General features: G+C 42.1%; 1 protein-coding gene across 4 annotated transcripts in view; it reads right to left on the bottom strand.

Moving 5' to 3' along the window:
* The window catches only part of MITF (melanocyte inducing transcription factor), a 232,824-nt gene extending 217,788 nt beyond the window's left edge, over positions 1 to 15,036 (bottom strand). For all 4 annotated transcript variants that reach the window (XM_032149481.2, XM_032149482.2, XM_058437151.1 and 1 more), the window contains exon 1: positions 14,799 to 15,036. In XM_032149481.2, coding sequence (XP_032005372.1) covers positions 14,799 to 14,902 — 104 coding nt within the window. In that variant the 5' untranslated portion in view covers positions 14,903 to 15,036. The remainder of the gene's footprint in view (positions 1 to 14,798) is intronic.
* Positions 15,037 to 23,644: the final 8,608 nt, after the last annotated feature.

Here is a 23,644-nt window from a genome sequence, read left to right as displayed (position 1 = left end):
TCTCATACTGCTACAAAAAAAATACCTGAGACTGGGTAATTTATTTCAAAAAAAAAGAGATTTAATTGGTTCACTGTTCTGCAGGCGGTACAGGAAGCATGATGCTGACATCTGTTCAGCTTCTGGGCTGGCCTCAGGAAAGTTACAATCATGGCAGAAGGCAAAGTGGGAGCGAGCCATCTCACATGGTGGAAGCAGGAGCAAGAGAGAGTGACGGGGGCCAGGCACAGTGGCTCACACCTGTAATCCCAATACTTTGGCCGGCCAAGGGGGACAGATTTCGAGACCAGCCTGGCCAACATGGCGTGATGGTATGCACCTATAATCCCAGCTACTCGGTAGTCTGAGGCAGGAGAATCACTTGAACCCAGGAGGTGGAGGTTGCAGTGAGCCTAGATCATGCCACTGCACTCCAGCCTGGGTCACAGAGTGAGACTCTGTCTCAAAAAAAAAAAAAAAAAGAGAGAGAGAGAGACTAACAGGGGTGGTGCCACATTTTTAAATGACCAGATCTCATGAGAACTCACTCACTATCACAAGAACAGCACTAAGGGGGTGTTGCCAAACCATTCATAAGAAACCACCTCCATGATCCAATCACCTCCCATCAGGCCTCACCTGCAACATTGGGGATTATAATTTGACACGAGATTTGGTGGGGACACAGATTCAAACCATATCATTCTATCCCTGGTCCCCTGAATCACATATCCTTCTTCCTTCTCACATTGCATAATACAATCATGGCTTCCCAACAGTCCCCAAATTCTTAACTTATTCCAGCGTTAACTCAAAAGTCCAAAGTCCAAAGTCTCATCTGAGATAAGGCTAGTCCCTTCTGCCTATGAGCCTATAAATTAAAAGACAAGTAAGTTACTTCCAAGATACAATGGGGGTATAGATATTGGGTAAATTTTCCTGTTCAAAAAGGAAGAAATTGGCCAACAGAAAGGGGCTATAGGCTCCATGCAAGTCTAAAACCCAGCAGGGCAGTCATTAAGTCTTAAAGCTCCAAAATAATCTCCTTTGACTCTATGTCTCACATCCAGGGCTCACTAGTAGAAGAAGTGCAATCCCAAGGCCTTGGGCAGCTCCACCCCTGTGGCTTTGCAGGGTTCAGCCCCTGCAGCTGCTCTCAAGGGCTGGCATTGACTGCCTGTGGCTTTTCCAGGCTGGAGTGCAAGTTGCCAGTAAATCTACCATTCTGGGGTCTGGAGGATGGTGGTGCTCTTCTCACAGCTCCACTAGGTAGTGCCCCAGTGGGGACTCTGTGTACGGGCTCCACCCCCACATTTCCCCTCTGCATTGCCCTAGTAGAGTTTCTTTATGAGGGCTCTGCCCCTGCAGCAGGCTTCTGCCTGGACATCCAAGTTTTTCCACACATCCTCTGAAATCTAGTTGGAGGCTCCCAAGCCCCAGCTCTTGCACTCTGTGCACTTACAGGCTTAACACCACATGGAAGCCACCAAGGCTTACAGCTTGCACCCTCTGAAGCAGTGGCCGAGCGTAACCTGGGCCATTATGAGCCATAGCTGGATCTGGAGCAACTAGGATGTGGAGAGCAGTGTCCCAAGGCTATGCAGGGCAGCAGAGCCCTGCGCCTGGCCCAGGAAACGACTCAGTCCCCCTAGGCTTCTGGGCCCATGATGGGAGGATCTGCTGCAAAGTTCTCTGAAATGCTTTTGAGGCCTTCTTCCCATTATCTTGGATGTTAGCACTTGGCCCCTTTATACTTAAGCAAATTTCTGTAGCCTGCTTGAATTACTCCCCAGAAAATGGGCTTTTCTTTCCTACCACATGGCCGGGCTGCAAATTTTCCAAACTTTTATACTCTGCTTCCCCTTTAAATATAAGTTCAACTTTAGGTAATTTCTTTGCTCACACATATAAACATAGGTTGTTAGGAGCAGCCAGGCTACATCTTGAATACTTTGCTGCTTAGAAATTTCTTCTGCCAGTTACCCTAAATCATCACTCTCAAGTTAAAAGTTCCACAGATTCCTATGGCAGGGACAAAATGCAGCCAACTTCTTTGCTAACACATAACAAAAGTGACCTTTATTCCAGTTCCCTCCTCATTTCCATCTGAGACCTCCTCAGCCTGGACTTCACTGTCCATATCATTACCAGCATTTTGTTCACAACCATTTAATCAGTCTCTAGGAAATTCCAAACTTTCCTTCATCTTCCTGTCTTCTTCTGAGTCCCCCAAATTCTTCCAACCTCTGCCTGTTACCCAATTCCAAAGTTGCTTCCACATTTTCAGGTATCTTTATAGCAGTGCCCCGTTTCTTGGCACCAATTTTCTGTATTAGTCCACATTGCTATAAAGAAATATCTGAGGCTGGGTAACTTATAAAGAAAAGAGGTTTAATTTTCACTCATGGTTCCATGGGCTGATTAAATCACGGTGCTTCATGGTTCCACAGAAAGCATGATGCTGGCATCCGCTCAGCTTCAGGGGAGGCCTCAGGAAACCTGCAATCACGGCAGAAGGCAAAAGGGGAGTGAGGCATCTCACGTGGTGGGAGCAGCAGCAAGAGAGAATGACAGGGGAGGTGCTACACACTTTTAAATGACCAGATCTCATGAGGACTCACTCACTATTATGAGAACAGGACCAAGGGGATGGTGCTAAACCATTCATGAAAAACTGCCTCCATGACCCAATCACCTCCCACCAGGCCCCCCCTGCAACACTGGGGATTACAATTTGACAAGAGATTTGGTAGAGACAAAGATCCAAACCATATCAGCCTCTGTTGAAACACAGGCCACAAGAATAACTTGCCCAAAGATATATATATAGCCAGTAAGTGGTCAAATTGGAATTTAAGTCCAAATCTGTCTTACTCTGAAATTTAGACTTATTAGACTGGTTAGAAGTCTTAACCAGTTTACAACAAGAACAGATCAGCGCTTTTTCTCTAAAGAATGTCAACATGCCAAAAAAAAAAAAAAAAAATCAAAATGCTTGGGTCTAAGTGGATGAAACACAGGGGTAGGCTGAATTTCCTGGTAAATAAGGAATCCAGAAATTTTCTTTGGGCTTGTGTTACATGACATTGGCCTTGCCCTTCCCTCTCACAGTCTGTACCTCACGATCAGAGAAGTGAACAGCTTGGTGAGATTCAGAACAAGGGGAACGATTCCATTATGTCAGGACATCCTCATTTGTGACAAAACGGATGCTGGCTGGTCACATCCATTCCACCTCTCTGTTTTGGAAGCTCCCACACTCTACAAACTGTCTGGAATTCATTAAGACAGGAAAACAGGCTGACAGTAGTATTTCAAATTTTATTCAGCAGAAGTTTTGTGAAAAACAATTTGGTCATGTGGACATGCCCAAAACCACCATCACCCTGTTTCTCAACCAAATCTTTCAGTCAAGTGACTGCAGTATGCTTCAAGTTTCACACTTTCAGAGTGTAGATTAAAATACAACCCCTTTTTGAGATTTGGGCCAGGGCTCCTTATGGTAGTAAAGCTAGGTTAACTCTAAGTCACTCAGAGATCACATTATACAACAAAGAATCATATCCATGGAAGGCCTGGTTAGCCCCATCTTTAGACTTTTCCGTTATTTAACCAATAAATTCATTTTCTAATTAAACACGGTAAATATGGGTATTCTGTCACCCAAGCTTATATATTATTTATATCCCATCTCTATGCAATGCTTTCTATCACAAGTTCATTGAGCAAATCACCCCCCCTCCCAACACCATCACCTTCACCTTAGTGCCATGATTTCCAAAGTGTGATTCAACCAGTAGTTTCAGCATCACTTAGAAACATGTCAGAAATGCAGATTCTCAGACCCTACCCTAGACCTACCAAACAAACTGTGGGAGTGTGTCGCTACAATCTGTTTCAACAAGCCCTATAGGGAATGCTGATGAACACTCGAGTTTGAGAACCACTGCCCTAATGATTTTACCACAAATCTCATGTCTCCATATTAAATGCTCTTGTATTGCTATTTTGGAATGAAAAATTCCCCAGATCAGAATACATTTAGTTAAAAAAAAAAAAAAGGACTGTCACTTGTATTGTCAGGCCAGAGATAACCATTGATAATAATTACTCGCTGGTTTTTAAAAAAGGAAAAAAAAAAAAGGAAAGCTCTATAGTTTCCTCTAGAAAGTTTGTTATCAGATCTACATTACTGATGTGGTAGCACCCAAGAAAATTCTGGGATTCACTTTGAACAATGTGCACCCCCGTGAAACCAATCCCTGTGATAAGGACATGTAGCCAGGCCTGTATCAGATTCTCCACTCCTGGAGTCATGAAATTGACCTGTTTAGAAAGATATCAGGTATATGAACCCAAAAGTGAGAAAGAGGGGTAACACTAGGGAGAGACTCCCTAAGGACAGCAGATTAACATGTGGTATCATTGACTCCCAAAAACAAACCGCAATTAATTGTCCTTGCCATTCAGCTCCCTGCCGTTACATCACGCACTTTAGTGATTTTGATGTTATGACCAAGCAAGCACCATCAAACTCTCTCATTCATTGCTGAATCAACAATTTAAAGCTTCCACATATAATCAGTATTGTTAGAATTACCTTCTAAAATCCTACCATTTAGCATTTACTCATCTCGCATTTGCCTAGATAAAAAATATTATTAGTGTGTACCTACCCAAAGACCGGTGGAAAAATTACCAAGCTAAGATGATACAAGGTGCAGTTCCAAAAAGTCTACACACTGATTGTTTAATAGACCATAAGCCAGTGGCCAACCTCTTACAAGTTATCCTCTAAGCATACTTCTTTGCAGCAAATGGACAAACCTTTATTTGGAATGTGACCAGGAATCGTGCCAGTTGCTTATATTTTTAGGTATTGCTTCACATAAGCTATTGTAAACTCTTCCTTTAAAAATAAATAAATAAATAGAATTTTCAAGAATACATATTTGGGGTCACCCTCTTCCCTTGAAGGTAAATGACCTTAACTGGCCAACACTATTTTAATGTTTATTCTAGGCACTCTCTGCCAAAAGCATTATGAATTAGTTACAAAGGGTTCTTATTGACTGAGGTGCCAGCATCCTAAATGTAGATGGTGTAACTATACAGGCTCACTAATACAACAGAGCAAAACTAACACTGAAATAATACCTTTCCACCTTTGCTGAAAAAATTCAAATGCTAAAAACAAAACAAAACAATGACAAATATATACCTAGTCCTTTTGATGGAAGGGAATGTTACAATTTGACCATGACATATCTGAGTGTTGGTTCATGAACTCAGTTTTAGAGCACCATCTCTACGAATTTAGGACACACTGCAGGCAAGAGGTACAGCGTGGCTACATCTCACTGAGGTTCTCTGGTAGCCTTCATCAGGATTGAGCTAGGTCCTGAGTTAAACAAGGAAATCATCTTTAGGATTTCCACGAGCATTTCCTTTCACCAAATTTCAAATCTCCAGCTGTAAAAATAAAATGTATGCTTTTGAAAAACATGCTTCCTGGAATCAGTTAGTATTTAGGAACATTTTATGGTAAAGGTACAAAAGTAAATACAGCATTGCTGTCTGTCATTTCGTAATTTCATATATAACCACAGCCACCAGGCTAAGTAAAACCTCTCTGCCTCAAGTCTTCTTTCCATTGAGGCAAGTCAACCTACCCAGAAGGAAACCTATTCTACAAATACAAGCTATGCTTTCTCCCAGCAGTGGGGACAACCACTTTTCCAATGATGCCCTTAATCACATGGGAAAACTGATGAATGTGTGTGAATGATTCAGCAAGTTACCCCACTTTGAAGAAGAGGCAAGGGTGGGGAGGGTGAAGACCACAGATGTCTTCCTGAAATTGCTCAATGAGGCACAATTTCTTATATGACAGGATTCTACCAGTGCCCTCTATAGGGCATGCACTTAGATTTAAAATATTTGCTCTCACACAACCCAGTATTTTTCCTTTTGAAAGTTATCACCCTGGCCGGGCATGGTGGCTCATGCCTGTAATCCTAGCAATTTGGGAGACCAAGGCAGGTGGATCACCTGAGGTCAAGGGTTCGAGACCAGCCTAGCCAACATGGTGAAAACCCACCTCTACTAAAAATACAAAAAATTAGTCAAGCATGGTGGAACACATCTGTAAGTCCAGCTACTTGGGAGGCTGAGGCAGGACTACCGCTTGAAGCTGGGCGTGGAGGTTGCAGTGAGCCAAGATCCAAGATCGTGCCACTGCACTCCAGCCTGGGCAAAAGAGTGAGACTCCATCTTAAAAAAAAGAAAGAAAGAAAGAAAGTTATCACTCTGTGGGTACTTGAATCAAAGAATACAGCTACTAAAATCCAAATGCTTTGAAGATTTTTTTAAAGAGGTCAAATTAAATACACGCCATTTCCTGTGGATGTCGAAGTTGGTGAACACTGGAGGTGGTATGTGGGAGGAGAGCTTCTTCTTTTTTGTTTCTGCACCAACACTGACATTTTCACAACAGAGTGGACAGGAAGCATGATCTCAGGACCGAAACACAGGACTAGGAGTCAGGAGTTCTACACTGGTTATTTGTTCATGGTGGGCGTGTATGTTTTGTGAAATCAATCTCAGGCTTTCCTTTTTAATCCTCAATTACTTGGGCCTCTCCTTAACACCAAAAAAGTAATTAAAAATCCAGCTCCAAAAACTATGGTCAGACATGAATTACGTCAGGACAACAACAGTCAGGAGAACAAGGGATGACATCAAGTAGGATGATCCTAGAGGAAAGAAAGGATAACAAAAATAACAAGACCCATCTCCTCTTTTAGTCCAGGGTTAGGTTTATAAAGCCAAGCATAAATCTCTGACTCACTCAACATTAGGAAAACATTAAAGACTGAGTTATAAACACTTATAACAAAGATTAATGTCTGTGTTTCTTTTTCCAGTATTCATATATTAACTTCGGTCCTATGGGTAACCCTGAACACCTACTAAGCCTCAAGCCTAATATTAGCTGCTTTACATACATTACCTTTTATCTTCACAGCAGCCTTGCAAGGTGGCAACTGTCCCATTTTACAGAAGAGGGAATTAGAGTTCAGAAAGTTTGGATAACTTGACCAAAGTCACAGAGCTAGTGAGTGGTAGCGTCTGGATTTGTGCCTTTATGTCAGATATTCAGTCTTGCCTCAAAATCACTTCTTCCAACAGGTCATTCCTGATCATCCAACCTAATAAAAAGCCCCCTTCTTTCATAGGCACATTCTACCAATAATTTTCTGTTTAATTTCCATAGCAGTTAGTAAAACTCATCTTGCTCATGTATTTGGTTCATTGTTAACTGTGCACCACCTCCAAGATGTAAGCACCATGCTAGCAGGAACCCATCTGCTTCTCCACTGGGCTCCCTATGGCCACCATAGAGACTGACACTCAGCACCCAGTCCTTGAGAAGCCCCCAGAAAGGTCAGCCATTAAAGATAAAAGCTTCATCTCTCTGAATCCCAGGACACGGGTCTCAGGTGAACACTCCAAAGGTCTACTTCTCTACTCTTCACAGCATGCATCCAAAGCCACAGGAGGGAAAGATGAAGCGAAGAAATAAGAAAGCCACATTGTAGAAATGGGCTAGAGAAATAAGCTTACCATTGAGAAGCCAAACCTGGTCCTCCTCCCAAGATCATTTGCAATAGAACGGGAGGTGCAGAAATTTCAACAGAGATCCCGGATCTCCTTGTGGGTCTTCTCGACCTCGTTTGTCTCAATAAAGATGCAGACTTATCCCTTGGTATAATTCCTATCCTCGGAGTACACAATGTTCACTAGACTCACAAAAACCTTCTTATAAACTGCAAATTTGCCTTTATAATATCAAAAGCTTGTGGTGGCTGCATTTAATATCTTTGACCTGTCTTCATGATTATTTTCTCCAAATAATGCATACTTGGAGTGTACTCAAACATATTTTTATAATTTATTCCGATTAGACAAACCCTCAGCAAAGTACATTTTATACCTCACACACACACACATACACACAAAAAAAACAAATGAAACTCTCGCTTATTGTCCTTGAAAGATGACAAAAAAAAAAAGTAGCCAAGGATTTTTTTTTCCTATTATTTATCCTAATACTGCCAGTCCTGAAACAAAGCAGTTGGAGGGGGAAATTTAGTAACTTTGATTTGTCCCAAGATACATTTTTTTACACTGAGGTCCTATTCCTGACAGTAAGCACATGTGATCTGTTCTAAAAAAAGGATATTTTCCACTTCTTGCACAACTGGAGCAGATATAAACATCAGCCTGTGCAAACTGCACTGCAGAACTCAAAGGGAATTAAACATACATCAACTTAAATAAAATCTATAAATAGTAGTAATTGGGAAAAGGAAATCTCCAATAACAAAGCAAACCAAGACTGAGAATCCCACTTCAATCAAGTGTTCCATCTAATCATACCACAAAACGAATCTGCATAGTAAGATTTGAACATCTGCAGGTTGAGGCACCTCAATATTGTCTATTTTGTTTTGGATGCATGATTCTATATACGTTTTAGTTATTCTTAAGAGAAGGGTAAAAACTGCTATCATAGTAAAATTCTGCTAGAAAAGGAGGAATTAATCTCATTTACTAACAGTGCTAGGTGCTATGCTAAACATATTTATACATTTTTGCTTAGTTTTAAAAGTTCTACCAACCCTAAGGGGGTGGGTTCTACTGATCTCATTTTACAGCTTAAAGAAATTGAGACTCCAAGAAGTTAAGTATCTTGAACACAGATATAGTGGTTAAATGGCAAAGCAGTGACCACAGACAGCACTTAAGCGGGGCTCCCTCTAAACCTGTCCACGTGCATGCAGCCTCTCTGCCACCATGAGGTATCATCAGGTGCCTGGAGACCACAAAGAAGAGCTTAGAGAAAGGTTAGAAGTTTAAAAGGCAAACAGAAACCCTAAATGTCTACTTTAGGATCATGCCCTCCAAGGTGTGTAACATTTTACTTAGTGTAGAGAAACATATTTGACTATCGTTTCACCTTGAAGGCCAAACTCAAACACCCCTATTTGTCCACAAAACTGCCTCCCCAATTCCCCTTCCTCTATTAAACGCCCCCAACTGCTGATGCCCACCCTGCCACAGGGACCACACTCTGCCTTGTATAATTAGCTGGATCCATGAGTTCTCTTTCCCTCACCACACAGGGAGGGCACAGTATGATGTATCTTTGAATTCTGCACAATCAACCAGGCATAGTACAGATTAGAGGACAAGAGCATGTAGCTACAGAAGCCTCAGTTTAAATCTAGGCCCCACTGACTTGGCATGCCTCAGTTTCCCTCTCTGTAGAATGAGAATAATAAACTATGACATACACCCAAGGTTGAATTAACGGCATTAATACAGAGTTAATATTCAGAATAGTGCCTGGCACATAGGAAGCACTAGATAAGTCTTAACTGTTTTTAAAATTATAATTAATATCATTATTGTTTTTATTTATTATGATCACCTCATGCAGATTTCACAAAGATTAAATATGTTTTACACACGTCAAAACACTTAGCACGGGGCTCACACATAGTACATACTCAATAAATGTGACCCATCATTATTAGTATTAGTGTGCACATACTAGGACTCAATAAATATGTGTTGAACACGAATTTTTATGGATACACTAATGTCAAAATTGTTAGTTTTTTTAACTAGCATAAAAGAATTGTTATGATTAAGTGAAAAATACAAAGTGCAAAATATTTATCTGAACACTTCATTAGAAGAAAAACAAAAAGGAATTTACTAACATTGAAGGAACTGTATTGCATAACAACACTTGCCTTAGAGAAGACAGCCACAGTCAAGGAAATGCAAAACACCTTCCAAAAGGCCAGGCCCACTGCTAGCTAATGAAAATCACGACAAGAACACGTGCTAACATTTACTGAGCACTTACTATGTGTCAGGCACTATGCTAATACTTTTCCCACAGTCAGTGTAACACTTATATTCTTGAGACTACTGGAAGCAGGCCCCTATTTGCCAGATGAGGAAACTGAAATTAGATGTCACCCAGCCTGCCCAAGGTCACCCAGTAAGTTAGGGACAGACACTGATGGCAGAACAAGGCTCTTCATCTCTATGCTAGTGGTTCCCTGCAGATTAGACAGACCAAAAAAAATCAAGAAAACTTTCAGAAATCAAAAAATGACTGACAGTTTTGTTTTGCCAAGAATGGATTATTATGTCATCAAAGAAAGGGCATTTTTTAATATGAAGACAGGAGAAAAACATATCAGCATAACTCCAAGAAATGGCAGCGGCCTTATACCCAAATATATGTAGGTATGCGTGTGACACAACAGTCTTTGTCGTTCTCATTTCACCCAAACCTTTGAAAGTTCACACACCTTTGCGAACCAGCATTTGGGGATCACTGCTGTATCCTGTCCTGCCATGATTAAGCTAATACTCACTTTCATTCCCATTTCTAATTTGCAGAAAATGTAATAACAGCTGTCTAAATAGTACTAAAGATTTAAGAAGAAATTGGAATTAAACTAAGCCAACTGTGAAGTCTGTCCAGGAAAACGACATTAACAACTACAAAGCCATGTGGACTGAGTAAACCAAACAAAAGGACTATGAGCCTGAAAGATGCTACTATGTTTTAACATGGTTTTAGGTCCAAAAAACCTGTAGAGACGTCCTCTGCTCCTAGGAGCTCGTTCAACAGTTTCACATTTGTTTCCCTGCCGTGACTATGCCTATGTGAACTCTGGGCTCACTGTAGATAGTCAGCGCTTTTCCTCTGCCACCCACCATTCAGAACTCATTCCCAGGAGAACACAAGAAGGTTTCTAAAACCTTGTTGGAGGAAACGGTGTGCAAACAATTCATTAGAACCTTTTCCCATAGTGTGTGTCTTCCTATGACACAGTCTCAACCACCAATATGACCAAAATGAGATTCACATAATCTAAATCCAGCAACTTCAGATTCCTAAAGGCAAGGATGTCTGGGTTAGAAATGAAACATGTCCTTCCTCATGAAAGACTTGAATATCTGAGGTTAGCCCCAGTGAACAATATATAAATTCCTCTTTGGAGAAAGCCTAGTAAGTATCTATTTTAAAGGAAACACAATATTCATTGCAAAAACAAGAAACCAAATCGCTTACCTCGAGTGGGTTATGGTATTAAGGAAGAAAGCAACACATACTCAAACAAATATTTATTGTGTCCCGCATTGTTCTAAGCCAGTGGTTCTGAAATGGGGGTGACTTTGCCTACCACGGGACATCTGAAAATGTCTAGAGACGTTTTTGGTTGCCATAACTGATAGAGGCAGCAGTACTGGCCTCTAACAGGAAGAGGCCAGGGATGCTGCTGCACATCCTGCAATGCATAGGACCCTCCACAACAAGGAATTATCTGGCCCAAAATACCAATAGCACTGAGGTTGAGAAACTTTGTTCTAGGCCTTGGGGACACAATAGTGAGCAAGGAACAAACAGAAAACCCTGTTCCCTTGGAGTTTGCAGTCTAGCATGGAGAAACACGTAATAAACATAACATATTGGAAAATTATATAGTAGATTATAATATAAGCCCTATGGGAAAAAAATATATAGCTGGACAAGGAAGACAGAGAGTTTGGAGGAATAGCAATTGCAAATACTGTGGTCAAAAAGGGCCACACTATCAGTGTGATGGGAATGATGTTTAAACAAAGAACTGTAAAGAAAATAACAAGAACAACGTCTGCTAACATTTCCTGAGCACTTACTACGTGCCAGGCACCATGCTAATACTTTTCCACAGTCAATGTCACACTTAATGTCCTTAAGACTCCTGGAGGCAGGCACATACTGGTTGGTGGGGGAGTGAGCACTGAGGCTGTCTGGGCAAAGGATGGTCAAGGCAAGTGCAATATAAAAATGCCCAGGGGTGGAAGGGCCTGGGGTATTCCAAAAACAGTGAGGAGACCAGCCTGGCTGCAGCAGAGGGAGGAAGGAGGCAGACAACAAGAGATAAGGTCAGAGCTGACATCTTAAGAACCTCAAATTTTACTGAGAGAAACTAGGAGCCATGGTCAGGTTCTGGGCAGAGAATGACAGGATCTGACTTGAGGTTTAACACAGGGTTGCTTGACCTCAGCACTATTAACAATTTGGGACCCGATAATCCTTTGTTGTGGGGGCTGTCCTGTGCACTGTAAGATGTTTAGCAGCATCCCTGGTCTCCACCTACTAGAGATGGGTAATGATCCCTTCCACTGTAACAAACACAAATGTCTCCGGACACTGTCAAATGACCCCAGGGGGCAAAATCACCTCCAATTGAGAACCAGTTCTAACAGGAAGATTGTGGCTACTACACTGAAAACTCACTAAATGTGGGTATTGCAGTTTAAAAGACTACTGCAATAATCCAGGCAAGGGCTGATGGTGGCTTGGACCAAAGTGGTAGCAGAGGAGTTGGTAAGAAGCAGGCAGATTCTGGACATATTTTCAACTCTAACAACTCTGGACAATCAAGAGAAGACAGTTGATAGGCAGAACGGCTACAGCAGTCTTAACATATCAATTTCAACTTTTTCCAACAAAGACTTACAAGAAGTGACGTGCCCCAGCAAAGACATAAGACAAAAAGCAATGAGAGAGAAGGCCCTGAACAATGTGTAGCCCTTTTAAGTCACACAACAGATGTCGACGACAATACCTTAGACAACTGTGGAAAACACTATAGAGAAATGTTGCCAACTCCATATATTTATTCACAGATTTTATTTAACTGGTTTATTTCAAAGAGCATGTGTGTGCTCCATATACAAGTTTTACAACAACTTTTTTAATTTAGCCTTCCTTTCCCTGCTGGTTCAGGCCCACACCTGTTTCTAGCATTAACGTGTGAAGCCATTTCTTCCCACATACCCACATTTTTCCTTACACGTGCCTGCTAGCTAGCTACTGAGGACGTTCACCCTTACAAGTCTTTTTTGTTGACTCTGAAAAAGAACAGGCCCAAATCGTCCAACATGAGTTTCACGGCACTCATTTGGGTTTTTCCAGATGGTATTTTCCTCGCTCTCTCAAACTGATTTAATGTTATGTATCAGCTACCATCAGAAATGTTCCAAACAGTCCGGTTAATTTATTTCTTTCAGGATTCCACACACACACTCATTCCCTCATTCTGGCCGTGTAAGCATTTGCTTATAGAAGCAAAAGCAGAGACTGCCCAGTAAAACACTGGTCCCTTCAGCCGAATGCAGATAAAGCCCTGACGAGCATAACCAACAATACCCTTCACACAATATTACTCAAAACCCCCAGCCCCCAACACACACAATCTATGCTCACACACAAAACAGCCATTATGAGGAAAAACCACCAACTAAAGGCTGGTTTTATACGTCCCACTGCTTAGGCGGTTTCCTTCCAATCTGCCGTGAAGCATCTACAAAGAGGCTTCAGCAATGGCAGTCAGTAGGGCCGCTGTTCCCAGATTTTCTTCCCCAACTGGGATAAAGAGTCCTGCCACAGCCCTGAAGGGAATAAACCTGGTTGCACTTTCCACTAGAAAAAGAACCAGCCCAGTGCTCGCCAGAGGCCAAGATTACACCCCTTGCCTCCTCATTCAGTTGCCCTTCTCCACTCACCCTCAGTTCAAGACCCTCTCCCACTCTGCCAGCCACGCCCATTCACCCAGGCCCCACCCACAGCGAAGGGCAGGGCAGGAAGGTACAGCCGGGTGCAGAAGTCCTGCTGGATGCTTCCAGTGATAGCCTTATCCTAGCTCACAGCTTAGAAGGGTGGAAATAAACCCTTCTCAGCTATTCCAGCCTCCACTGACCATGTCCCTTTTAGTAAACATTGTAGACGAGAAGTACGAGGCGTCCAGAGTGGCTGCCGGACAGAGAGAACGGAAGACACCCAATCCATTTCGACAGACAAGTGGGAATGGAGACAGCAAAAAGGGTGGCTCAAGGAAACTGAGGGGCACTAGAGGGGATGGGGCATCAGAGCAGTGGATGTCTTCACTCCTCGTCTAGAAAGTTTTTGACGTCCCCAGCGAATTAAACAAACACGTGTCTCTGCCAAGCGGGGTACACTCCTAGTAACCCCCAAGACCAAGGCTCATTTCCCCTCTGCAGGGAAGGCCTGGATTTGAATGGGACTCTATTTCCAGGGAGTTTAACTTGGACTAGGGGACACGCCCACCACTGCCCTGGCCCCTCCCGCGCCCGCTTGCAGCGGTCTGGAGGTGAGAGGCGGAGCCCAGAGAAACCTCACCTGCAGGAGCCCAGGGGCTAGTTTCCCCACAGGGACCGGACTCCCAAGAGGTGACTCCAAGCGAACTAATTGCTTCCCTCCAATGTCGCATCTCAGTCCACCCAAAGCTCTCCCTCTGCGAGCCCTCAACCCGCTGGGGTCTTCAGAAAGGGGGTTCACTAGAACTCTTTCTCCCCCATCCCACCGGGACAGCGTCCCGGCCCGGCGCTCCTCCTCCCCCACATCGCGCCAGGTCGCTCCCCAGCCCCCACTCAGTCTCAGCAGCTGGCATCCCCGGCCGAGGGTCCCCGCGCCTGGACGCTTCGTCCCCGGCGACTCGCAGCGCCCCCGCGAAGTGCATCCATCCGAGCCTCCAAAAGGGGCACTTGGGCCGGGCGGGCGCGGCCCCCAACTGCGGGGGGCAGTTCGCCCTCTGCCCCGGGGCAAGGGCACTGGGTCCTTGTTCCAGAGCTCCCGCGGTCCGCTCTCCTCGCCCCAGAGTGGCAGACGCAGTGCCCCCAGCCGCCCGCTGCGCCTCTGTCCAGCTGTCACCACTCACCTGCTCTTCAGCGGTTGACTTTTGAGTTCGTAATAGGTTTTGGGCTCTTCATGAAACTCCTCCCCGACTTCGAAATCCGGCACGATTCCCGATTCGGACTGCATGGCTCCCGCTTCCCGTCCTTCCACTGCTGGAAAGTGAGAACAGAGCCCGGGGGCGGAGGGAAGGTAGCTGGGCCTGGGTCCCCCGAGCCGTGCGCCCCGGCGCAGTGCCGAGCTCTGCCCGCTCGCCGGCTCGCGGCCGCCAGCCCCAGCGCGGGGAGTTTACACTCGCGCCCAGGCGGGAGGGGCCGGCGGCCGAGCGCTGTCTGGGATCTGTAGTTCCGCCCGGGCGGGCCATTCCCAGCTCGCCTGGGGAGCCGCTCCCACGAAAACTACAGCTCCCAGAAGGCCAGGCGGGGGAGAGGCAACGTGGTGGACACCGCTAGTGCAACTCCTGTTTGGATTCATTGTCAATGTCAGCAGCTCCTCTCCCTCCTCTCTCCCCACTTGCTTCAAGGGTACTGACTTGGCTACTTAATATGCATAAGAACGGACACTGACTGCTCTTCTACCATCACCCCCACCTCTCAGCTCAGACATCTGCGAGGGCACGCCGAGTGCTTATTTTAAAAATAAAATAGTCAAGGGTTTTGGCACGAGAAAGTTTTAGCATTCGAGCCTGTCTTAAAATAAAAGGACTTCCTATCAGCTCGCATGCTTCCCTGGGCTGCTGCGACATATCAACTTGTCCTCGGACTGGAACAACGAGGAAGAACTTTCCTTCGCTTTGTAATGAAAACGTTAATGGAGAAATCGTTCTTGTGCGTTCCTTTTCTAGAACTAAGTCTGGACTTTTACAATACTGTTCGTCAGCTGAATGGCTCTTTCCCCTTTATCCAAGTAGCCACTTCTGATCTAAAGCAACAATTGAAAGATTCGATTAATTTTAAAAGGCACAAAGTTACAAAATAGCGTCGTTGCTCTCTGCTTTTAATTTCTCAGTTGACTGGGAGTTCAAATAAGATTTGTCCTAGCATTTCAGGAGTGAAGATGTACAAGTGAACGTACAAGTGTCAACCCCTTCCCGAGCTTCCCGGAACTCACTTAGGGAAGAGAATTTTAAAACTCTCCGTTGTGGCTTATTTGTACTTCTAGTCCTTCCCTCTGATTAGCTCCAGTAGGACGTGTTCCTTCTTTTCAAAAGTGTTTTGAGGCATCAGGGAGGCAGTATAGAGTTAGAGTGGCATTTAAAGGTATAAGACTCAGAGTTGAAATCCCCAGTCCTTCTAAGAAGAGCTGTGCAATCCTGAGCAAGTCACTTGGTTCCTAGAAGCCTCCATTTCTTCATCCATAAAAGAAGAGATTGGCAAACCAGTTTTAGAAGATGTTGCAAGGTCAGATGTATGAGAAAGTGATTTGCAATCTATAAAAACTCTGCTCAGTGGTCATTCTTTATTAGGTCTTGAAGTTATTCCTTTCAGATTAACGTCTCATTTTGGTGTTTGTCCTTTTAGAATTAATAAAATAAATGGCTGTCCTAGGAGAAAATTCTAAAGAGGCTACAGTGACAACTGGGCACCTCCCAGGAGTTGCCCCTTTGCATGTTTTGCCTCCCACTGAAACATTTTAATTTCACATCAGAAAAGATCTCCAGTAGGATGGATCGATGTTAGGGCTGGAGTTCTCAAGGAGATTTGGAGACAGTGCAGAAGGCATACTATGTTGCAGTAGCAATTACCAAATTTTCAGAATAAAAATTAGTCCCCAACATACGACTTTTAGGCCCTTCCCTGAAACTATTAAACCATGTCAGAATACCTGAGAACACCCCTAAGGAAAGTGGGAGTTTTGTGCTCATTAAAGTGGGATCCTAGATTCCTTAATAGATGGACTGCTGGAAATTAGCTGTCAAAAGCAAACAAAGAAAACATGTTTCCTTCATGTTCTCTGGGAGAGAAAGAAAAAAGATCAAACATGAAGGAAACATGCAGTCTAGACTTCTAATCTCATCTGGGCTCTCAATTATCAGTGCTTGTAATATGGGAGGAGAGGATGTCATAATAACTTATGGATGTTACAGACGTTTAAGGGGTATGGGCCAGAGACACTGAACATATTGCACAATAACAAACTTTCTTGTCCAAATTTCAGCGGTATGTATCCCCATTGAGAAACATGGGAAGCTGCCTAATCTTTGTGCTCACCAGAAGTTTTTTAATCTGAGGGAAGCTATGGATCCTCTTCTCAGAAAATACAGATAGAAACAAAACTGTGCATAATTTTGGTCAGCTGACCCACTGAAGGCTATCACAGACTTTATGTTACAACTGCAGTTTATAACTTCTTTAGATCTGCAGTGAAACAGTCTACCCATCACCTATAACATCAGATAGTGACCTTCCAGGCCTAAGGGGTAAACTTCAAAGGAAAAAAAAAAATCAGGAAAACGAAGACCCCCGAATTCATCTTCAACTAAGTACACTTGCAAGAGAGGTCTCTGGGGTGCAGACCTCTGAGCTGAGGTTGTCCTGAGGTTCACACAGATAGCTGTTATTTTTTTCTCCTATACCTTTTCTTCTGGTCTCATCCTACTCCTTGTTCAGGAAAACTTATTTTCCATTACATATGGCTGGGTTATCCATTACAGTGCAGTCAGCTACCCAACGCTTTCTGATTCCTTTAAGACTGCACAGGGGACCTTGACATGACTAGAAGTCCTCCCTAGGACTTCTCTGCTACGGCAGTGGGAGAAGACTGTTTGCTTTTAAAGCCTAGTGCTAGAAGGAAGAAAATCTGGAGCTACTTACCCATGGGCACCTAGGAAAGGTAATTTGAAATGGAAGAGAATGAGATAAGATCAACAAAAAGAAGAAGAGACAAGTAAAGATAAAGAATAGAAAAGTACGACAGCATTGTTTCACTTCCTTGTTCCAACCACACCTGAAGTCAAATATCCTTGGACTTTTTAGATATATGAACAAAAAAAATTCCTTTTTGCTAGAACTATTTTTTTGTCACTTGCAACCACAAGAGCTTCACGTAATCACCATAAAAATATTTCACTCCTTTAAATGGATGATTTTCTGTGGATTGCTATACCATTAATCCACATAACCAAAAGCTGGCCACCTGATAGATGTCCCCTGGAATCCCTCTTAATTAATGAGTTAAGCCCTAGGGTTAGCTACCACTTTGAAAAATAGATGATAACAGTCAATAGACCCATACATTTAAACTAAAGACTGAGCCTATTAAATGTACAAAAGCAATGACTACAGATTATAATTGTTGTTATTAATATTACATGTATTTATGTAACACATGACTTTTTACATACACTTGTCACATGCATCTCTTATTTGAGCTCACAAAAATCCTTCAGAGATGGATAGGCAAGGGTTCCCAGTTTACTCTATATTAAATATGTGCAAGGTATGAGCATGGCAATGTGTTACGTACCTGGAATACAAAAATATATTTGACTTCCTCCCTGCCCTCATGAGGCTTACAGTCCACGAGTTGAGTCAAGGCTTGTAACACAATGAGAAACGACACATAAAGCAGCAATGCTAAGCAGTAGATACCCGGTATATGATTTGTACTCTCATATCCTCTTAGCTCAACAGCTATTTTTGGTGCATCTACTCTGTGGCAGGCACATTGTGCCCTAGGTATGGGGAAATAGCAATGATGACACATATGTGGTCCCTGCACATAGGACATGGTCCTTGACTTTTTAGGAATAGAAATGGGCAGGATTTAATGGATAACAAGAGCGATAGATAAATACTACAAGTGTCCAAGAAAAGAGCAATCACTGGGGGTCGGGATATTAAGACTCCTGGAGGAGATGTGACTAAACTACATCTTAAAAAAAAAAAATCTAGGGTATATGAAAACTAAATGTAATCAAGCCCCTAGGTCTAACCACCAGTTCACAGGAAAAAAAATGCAAGAGAAGAACATGTCAATAACATCACAAAAATAGAATCAGACAACCCAGAGATTTGGAAATTCTGTAAGACATTGAGAAATTCTTCGAAAAATAAATAACATGAAATAAAGGGGAAGGAAGAACTGGTAAATGTTTTAGCAGATTTAAGAGACACATTAGGCATGTGAATTATATATCAATAAAAACATGAATTAGAGGCTGGGCTTGGGGGCTCATTCCTATAATCCCAGCACTTTGGGAGGCCAAGGTGGGAGAATTGCTTGATCCCAGGAGTTTGAGACCAGCCTGGCCAATACAGAGGGACCACATATCTACTAAAAATTATAAATAAATAAACAGGAAAAAAGAGACATATCACTGAAATACCTTATGTGGACTTTATTTGGACCCTAATTAAAACAAACCAATTGTAAAAATTCATTCTGGGGAAAACTGGGAGAGTTTGAACATGGGCTGGAATTGAATGACATTTTAAAAGTATCATTAATTTGTATTAGGTATGATAAGTATATTATGCTTATCTCATTTTTATACTCTTTCTGTTAGAAATACATATAAAGTATTTATGGGTGAGATGATATGATATCTTGGAGCTGCCATAAAATACCCCGTCGCCTCTCCTTCTATCCCCAAAAAGGCATGGGAAAGGAAATATGAAATGCAAATGGTAAAATGTTGAAGCCAGGTGACAGGTTATGGGAATTCACTGTCCTATTCTATCTACTTTAGTGTAAGCTTGAAAATTGTCATGATCAAACGTTTTTTAAAAAATAAAGTAAGAAAGAAAAGAGAGAGGAAACTATCATAACAATTTCTTAAATGGGTTACAATTTCTGATGAAATTAGATTAAAAGCCATGTCATTCAAAAAGAGAAAATGGACATGATGAAGATACAGAAGCAGGATTGTGTCTGATATGTTTGGAAAAAAAGAGCCAGCAGAAACTAACTAGGGTGTATTTCAGCAGAAAGGAATCTTCAGAAGTCTACTGAGTAGCTCACCAAACCTAAGGAAAGGCAGCAGACTCTAGCATATAAGCCACGCAACTGGGAACAACTCCAAAATCCATGCCATAGAACTGGTCTAGTGAAGGCACACCCACACCACTACACCTCCCACCACTATTGTATCAGTAAACATCATAGCTTGCACCTCCAGTACTGCACACAGGACACTGTCGAAATGCTGCTACCACCATCCACCACCAAAATGGATGCAGCAAAGTCCTGGCTACTTCACCTGCTTATCTTCCAATCCAATTGGTGGATCTAGGTTTTGTGCCCAAGCCTTAACTGCAAAAGATGCTAGCTATCCAAAACTCTTTCTCTATTTTAGAGACTATAAAATAAAAAAGCCTATTTTGCAGCCTCCCTGGCAGGAATATTCAGTCATGTGCCCAAAAACCCAAAAATCTTCCCATTCCCCTCCCTTCTTAAACACATTTCAACTTTCGTTTCTATCATTTGAAATACATTCTAATGAGCACAGGAGTGAACAGTAAGAGGCTATCCAGTTATCTAAAAAGAGGGCGAGATACGTATACATGAAGAAAAATATAAATAACCGGAAAATACCAAGGAAACAGGATGATGGGGTTGGGGAGAGGTGATGATCAACAGCAGAGTTTTCTGCACCATCCTCCCAGCATATATATTCTTTCTATGTGTGCCAAGGCAGTGGGATATATGCCAAGGCATGGGCCCTGCTCCCCCAAAATAATTTAAGCTACACAAAGTTTAGACATGAAGCATGTCAAATAGGAAGGTAATTAATTTTTAAGGCGTAAATCTGTTTAACGGATTTTTAGGATCTTTTAACTTTTTGAATTATGGATTTCTCTGACACTCTGTCGAAAGCTGCAGACTTTCTTACCAGAAAAAAAAAAAAGTGCACAGAAAAATTTCATTTGCAAGTTCAGAGGCACGAAGGACCACCCTGTGGTCTACTATGACTCCTCCTGGAGTCTGTGGATCATGAACTATTAACTTCTAAATATATTATTCTTGAAAGTGCTGTATAATGTACTTTTCTAGAGCCACTGCAGAGGGCAAGGGAGCAGGGGAAGAGTGCTATGTTGTGCAGATCAGGAGAGGAAGGTGTTGTGCCCCTCTCAAAGCGTCGTCCAAGAGCCATGTCCGTGAGAATCACCTGGGGCGTCCATTAAAACGCAGAGCTCCAAACCCAGAGCTAGAACTTTTAAATCAGAATTGCCAAGGGGTGGGGATGAAGAATCTGCAGTTTTAGCAAGCTCCCCAGCTAGTTCTTATTCATGTAGGAATTTTAGAACCACTACTTTAAGGGATGACATCAAACCAGGCTGAATGAAATTTCAACAAAAAAGAGAAGAAGACAATATGAAAATAATCCAAAGTGAAGTTTGAGGAGCTTGGATCTGAATATAAGAGGCCACATAAAAGCATTAGGAAAGGACTGGCTGAGATCTGCAAGGTGGCTTAAATGAGTTAGAAATGATATTCTGATAGGTCTCAAGAGTAACTCACTGCAGTGGAGCAACTGTGAAGAGTCAACAGGGTTCAGAACTCACCAGTGAGCTTGAGGATGGCTTTACCTTGTTTAAAACAAGTAAGTGCCTTGTGGCTCATGAGCCCCAGCCAGGCAGATGGCAAGAGATGGTTGTCACCCCAGAGCTACTAAGGCAGGAGCAAAAGAGGGGTTGGACCCTGATGTAGACTTAGAGACTCCAAACCTAACACTGAGCAGTAACTGAAGGCTCATGCTTTTAATTCTTATTCCAAAGTGTCTGAGATCGCAGGATTGGAGCAAGAAGGAGAACACAAAATATTTCACAACATAATATAGCAAAAGATGGAAGATGAACTTCAAAGTGGGCATTTCTGCTTCTCTGTCGTCCTTAACACAGCTACCAAAGCAATGTTACTTGCTTTTATGTAAAATATTCTAAATAAATTTATTTTTATATTAGAAAAGTAATACTATTTATTCTTTAAAAATTAGAAAATGCGGATAAGTAAAAAGGAAACAAAGCACTGGTAATCCTGTTATTCAGATATTTATACCCAGTCATATGTAATTCAATGTGTTCATATATATGTACAGATATATAAACAAATATTTAAAATATTTAAAAGGAGAGCACACTGAATATACAGTGTTGTCACTGTATATTTTTCCCTGTCTTGAATTTATTATATGCTTTTCCTTGTCTATAAATTTATTTTAATATTTTTAGAATATATAATATTTTCCACTATATATATTTACTAGAATTTATTTTTTTAATCTCTGCATTGTTGGGCCGATTATAATTATCTACATAACTTTTCATACACATCCACCAGCACCATCACACACATACCCAGTACACCCCTACCCTTGCCCAAACTGTGAGCTCCTACAGGGCTGGGACCATGCCCATGATAGATACTCAGTAACTATCTATTGAATGAGTGAATGAATTAGCTGTAAGTAAAAGAAAAAATGTTTTCTAGCAAAGTCACATTGGCTCCTTTTGGTAATAACAAAGATAACGCACCTGAAAGTGGGATTTTGACTAGGTTTTCCATAGTGTTCACGTGTAACAAATAGGCAAATATTGATTGAACAAAATAACTAACTGCTTCATCACTAGGGCTCTATCTTAGCCTGAAATGATTTATCAGGGTAGAATTTAGCCTGTGTCCCAGTGGCATTCCTGATAAGGAGCTGAGATCTTTTCATTAAAACAACAGGCAGACATGTTAAGACTTGCTACTGGGTGATTTGGAGAAATATGCTGAAAAATAACTGAAAGAAGCATATTTAGCACTTATTAAGTTTACTGAAATAGGAAGCACAATAAGCCAAGATGCAGATACACTTCCTGCAGTGAAGTTTACGGGGATAAACCTCAAGGGATTTGACATTCCCCTCCATGTTAATGCAAAACGTTGTCTGAAAGTTTTAAAAGATAAGCATTCATTTATTAGGTTACAGATGAAAATACATTCATCTTAATTTTCCGCTAGAACCCAGTAAGGAATAGGTGCTCAATGTACTGCTATTGAATTGACTTGCCAAAGTAATATGTTAAAATAGCAAGATCCAGGAGTCAAAGTTTAAGAAGTTAGAAACACAACACCTAGGGACAAGTGAAGAAAGAAAGTTACCCAGGATCTTACCTCTTAGAAATGAATTAGAGTGGACACCAGGAGACAGTCAGAGGACTAATGAGTTAATACATGTAAGGTGCATAGAACAGTGTTTGACACATAACCAGCATCATCCAAGATTTTTGCAAAATAAATAAATCCGTATTTTTTATTCATTTAAAAAAATATCTATTTAGTACTTACATGGTACTAAACATACTGGTGCCAGTCACATATTGAGAAAAACTAGTTGACATGCCAAGCTAAGGATTTTAAAAGTTTTTCTAGTTTAGGGCCAGGTGCAGTGGCTCATGTCTGTAATCCTAGAACTTTGGGAGGCCGAGGTGGGCGGCTCACCTGAGGTCAGGAGTTCGAGACAAGACTGGCCAACATGGTGAAACCCTGCCTCTACTAAAAATACAAAAAATTAGCCAGCTTGGAGGCGGGTGCCTGTAATCCCAGCTACTAGGGAGGCTGAGGCAGGACAATCGCTTGAACCCGGAAGACAGAATTTGCAGTGAGCCGAGATCACGCCACTGCACTCCAGCCTGGGTGACACAGTGAGAATCTGCCTCAAAAAAAAAAGTTTAGTTTAGGCAAAAATAGAGTTTTTAAAGGTATACCAATAGTCTGCCTCTTTCCTGCCTCAGAAGGGCCCTGGCTCCACCATTTATTGGCTATATGACCTTGGGCAAGATGTCTAACTCACCCTAATTCTCAATTTTTTTATTTGTAAAAACAGGTTAATAGAACCACATTTGTTGTTGTGAGTACTAAATAAAGATGTAAATATAATTGTCT

Source organism: Hylobates moloch, unplaced genomic scaffold (genome assembly GCF_009828535.3).
Source record: "Hylobates moloch isolate HMO894 unplaced genomic scaffold, HMol_V3 SCAFFOLD_4, whole genome shotgun sequence".
Classification (NCBI taxonomy): Eukaryota; Metazoa; Chordata; class Mammalia; order Primates; family Hylobatidae; genus Hylobates; species Hylobates moloch.
This window is presented reverse-complemented; position numbering and strand designations above follow the sequence as displayed.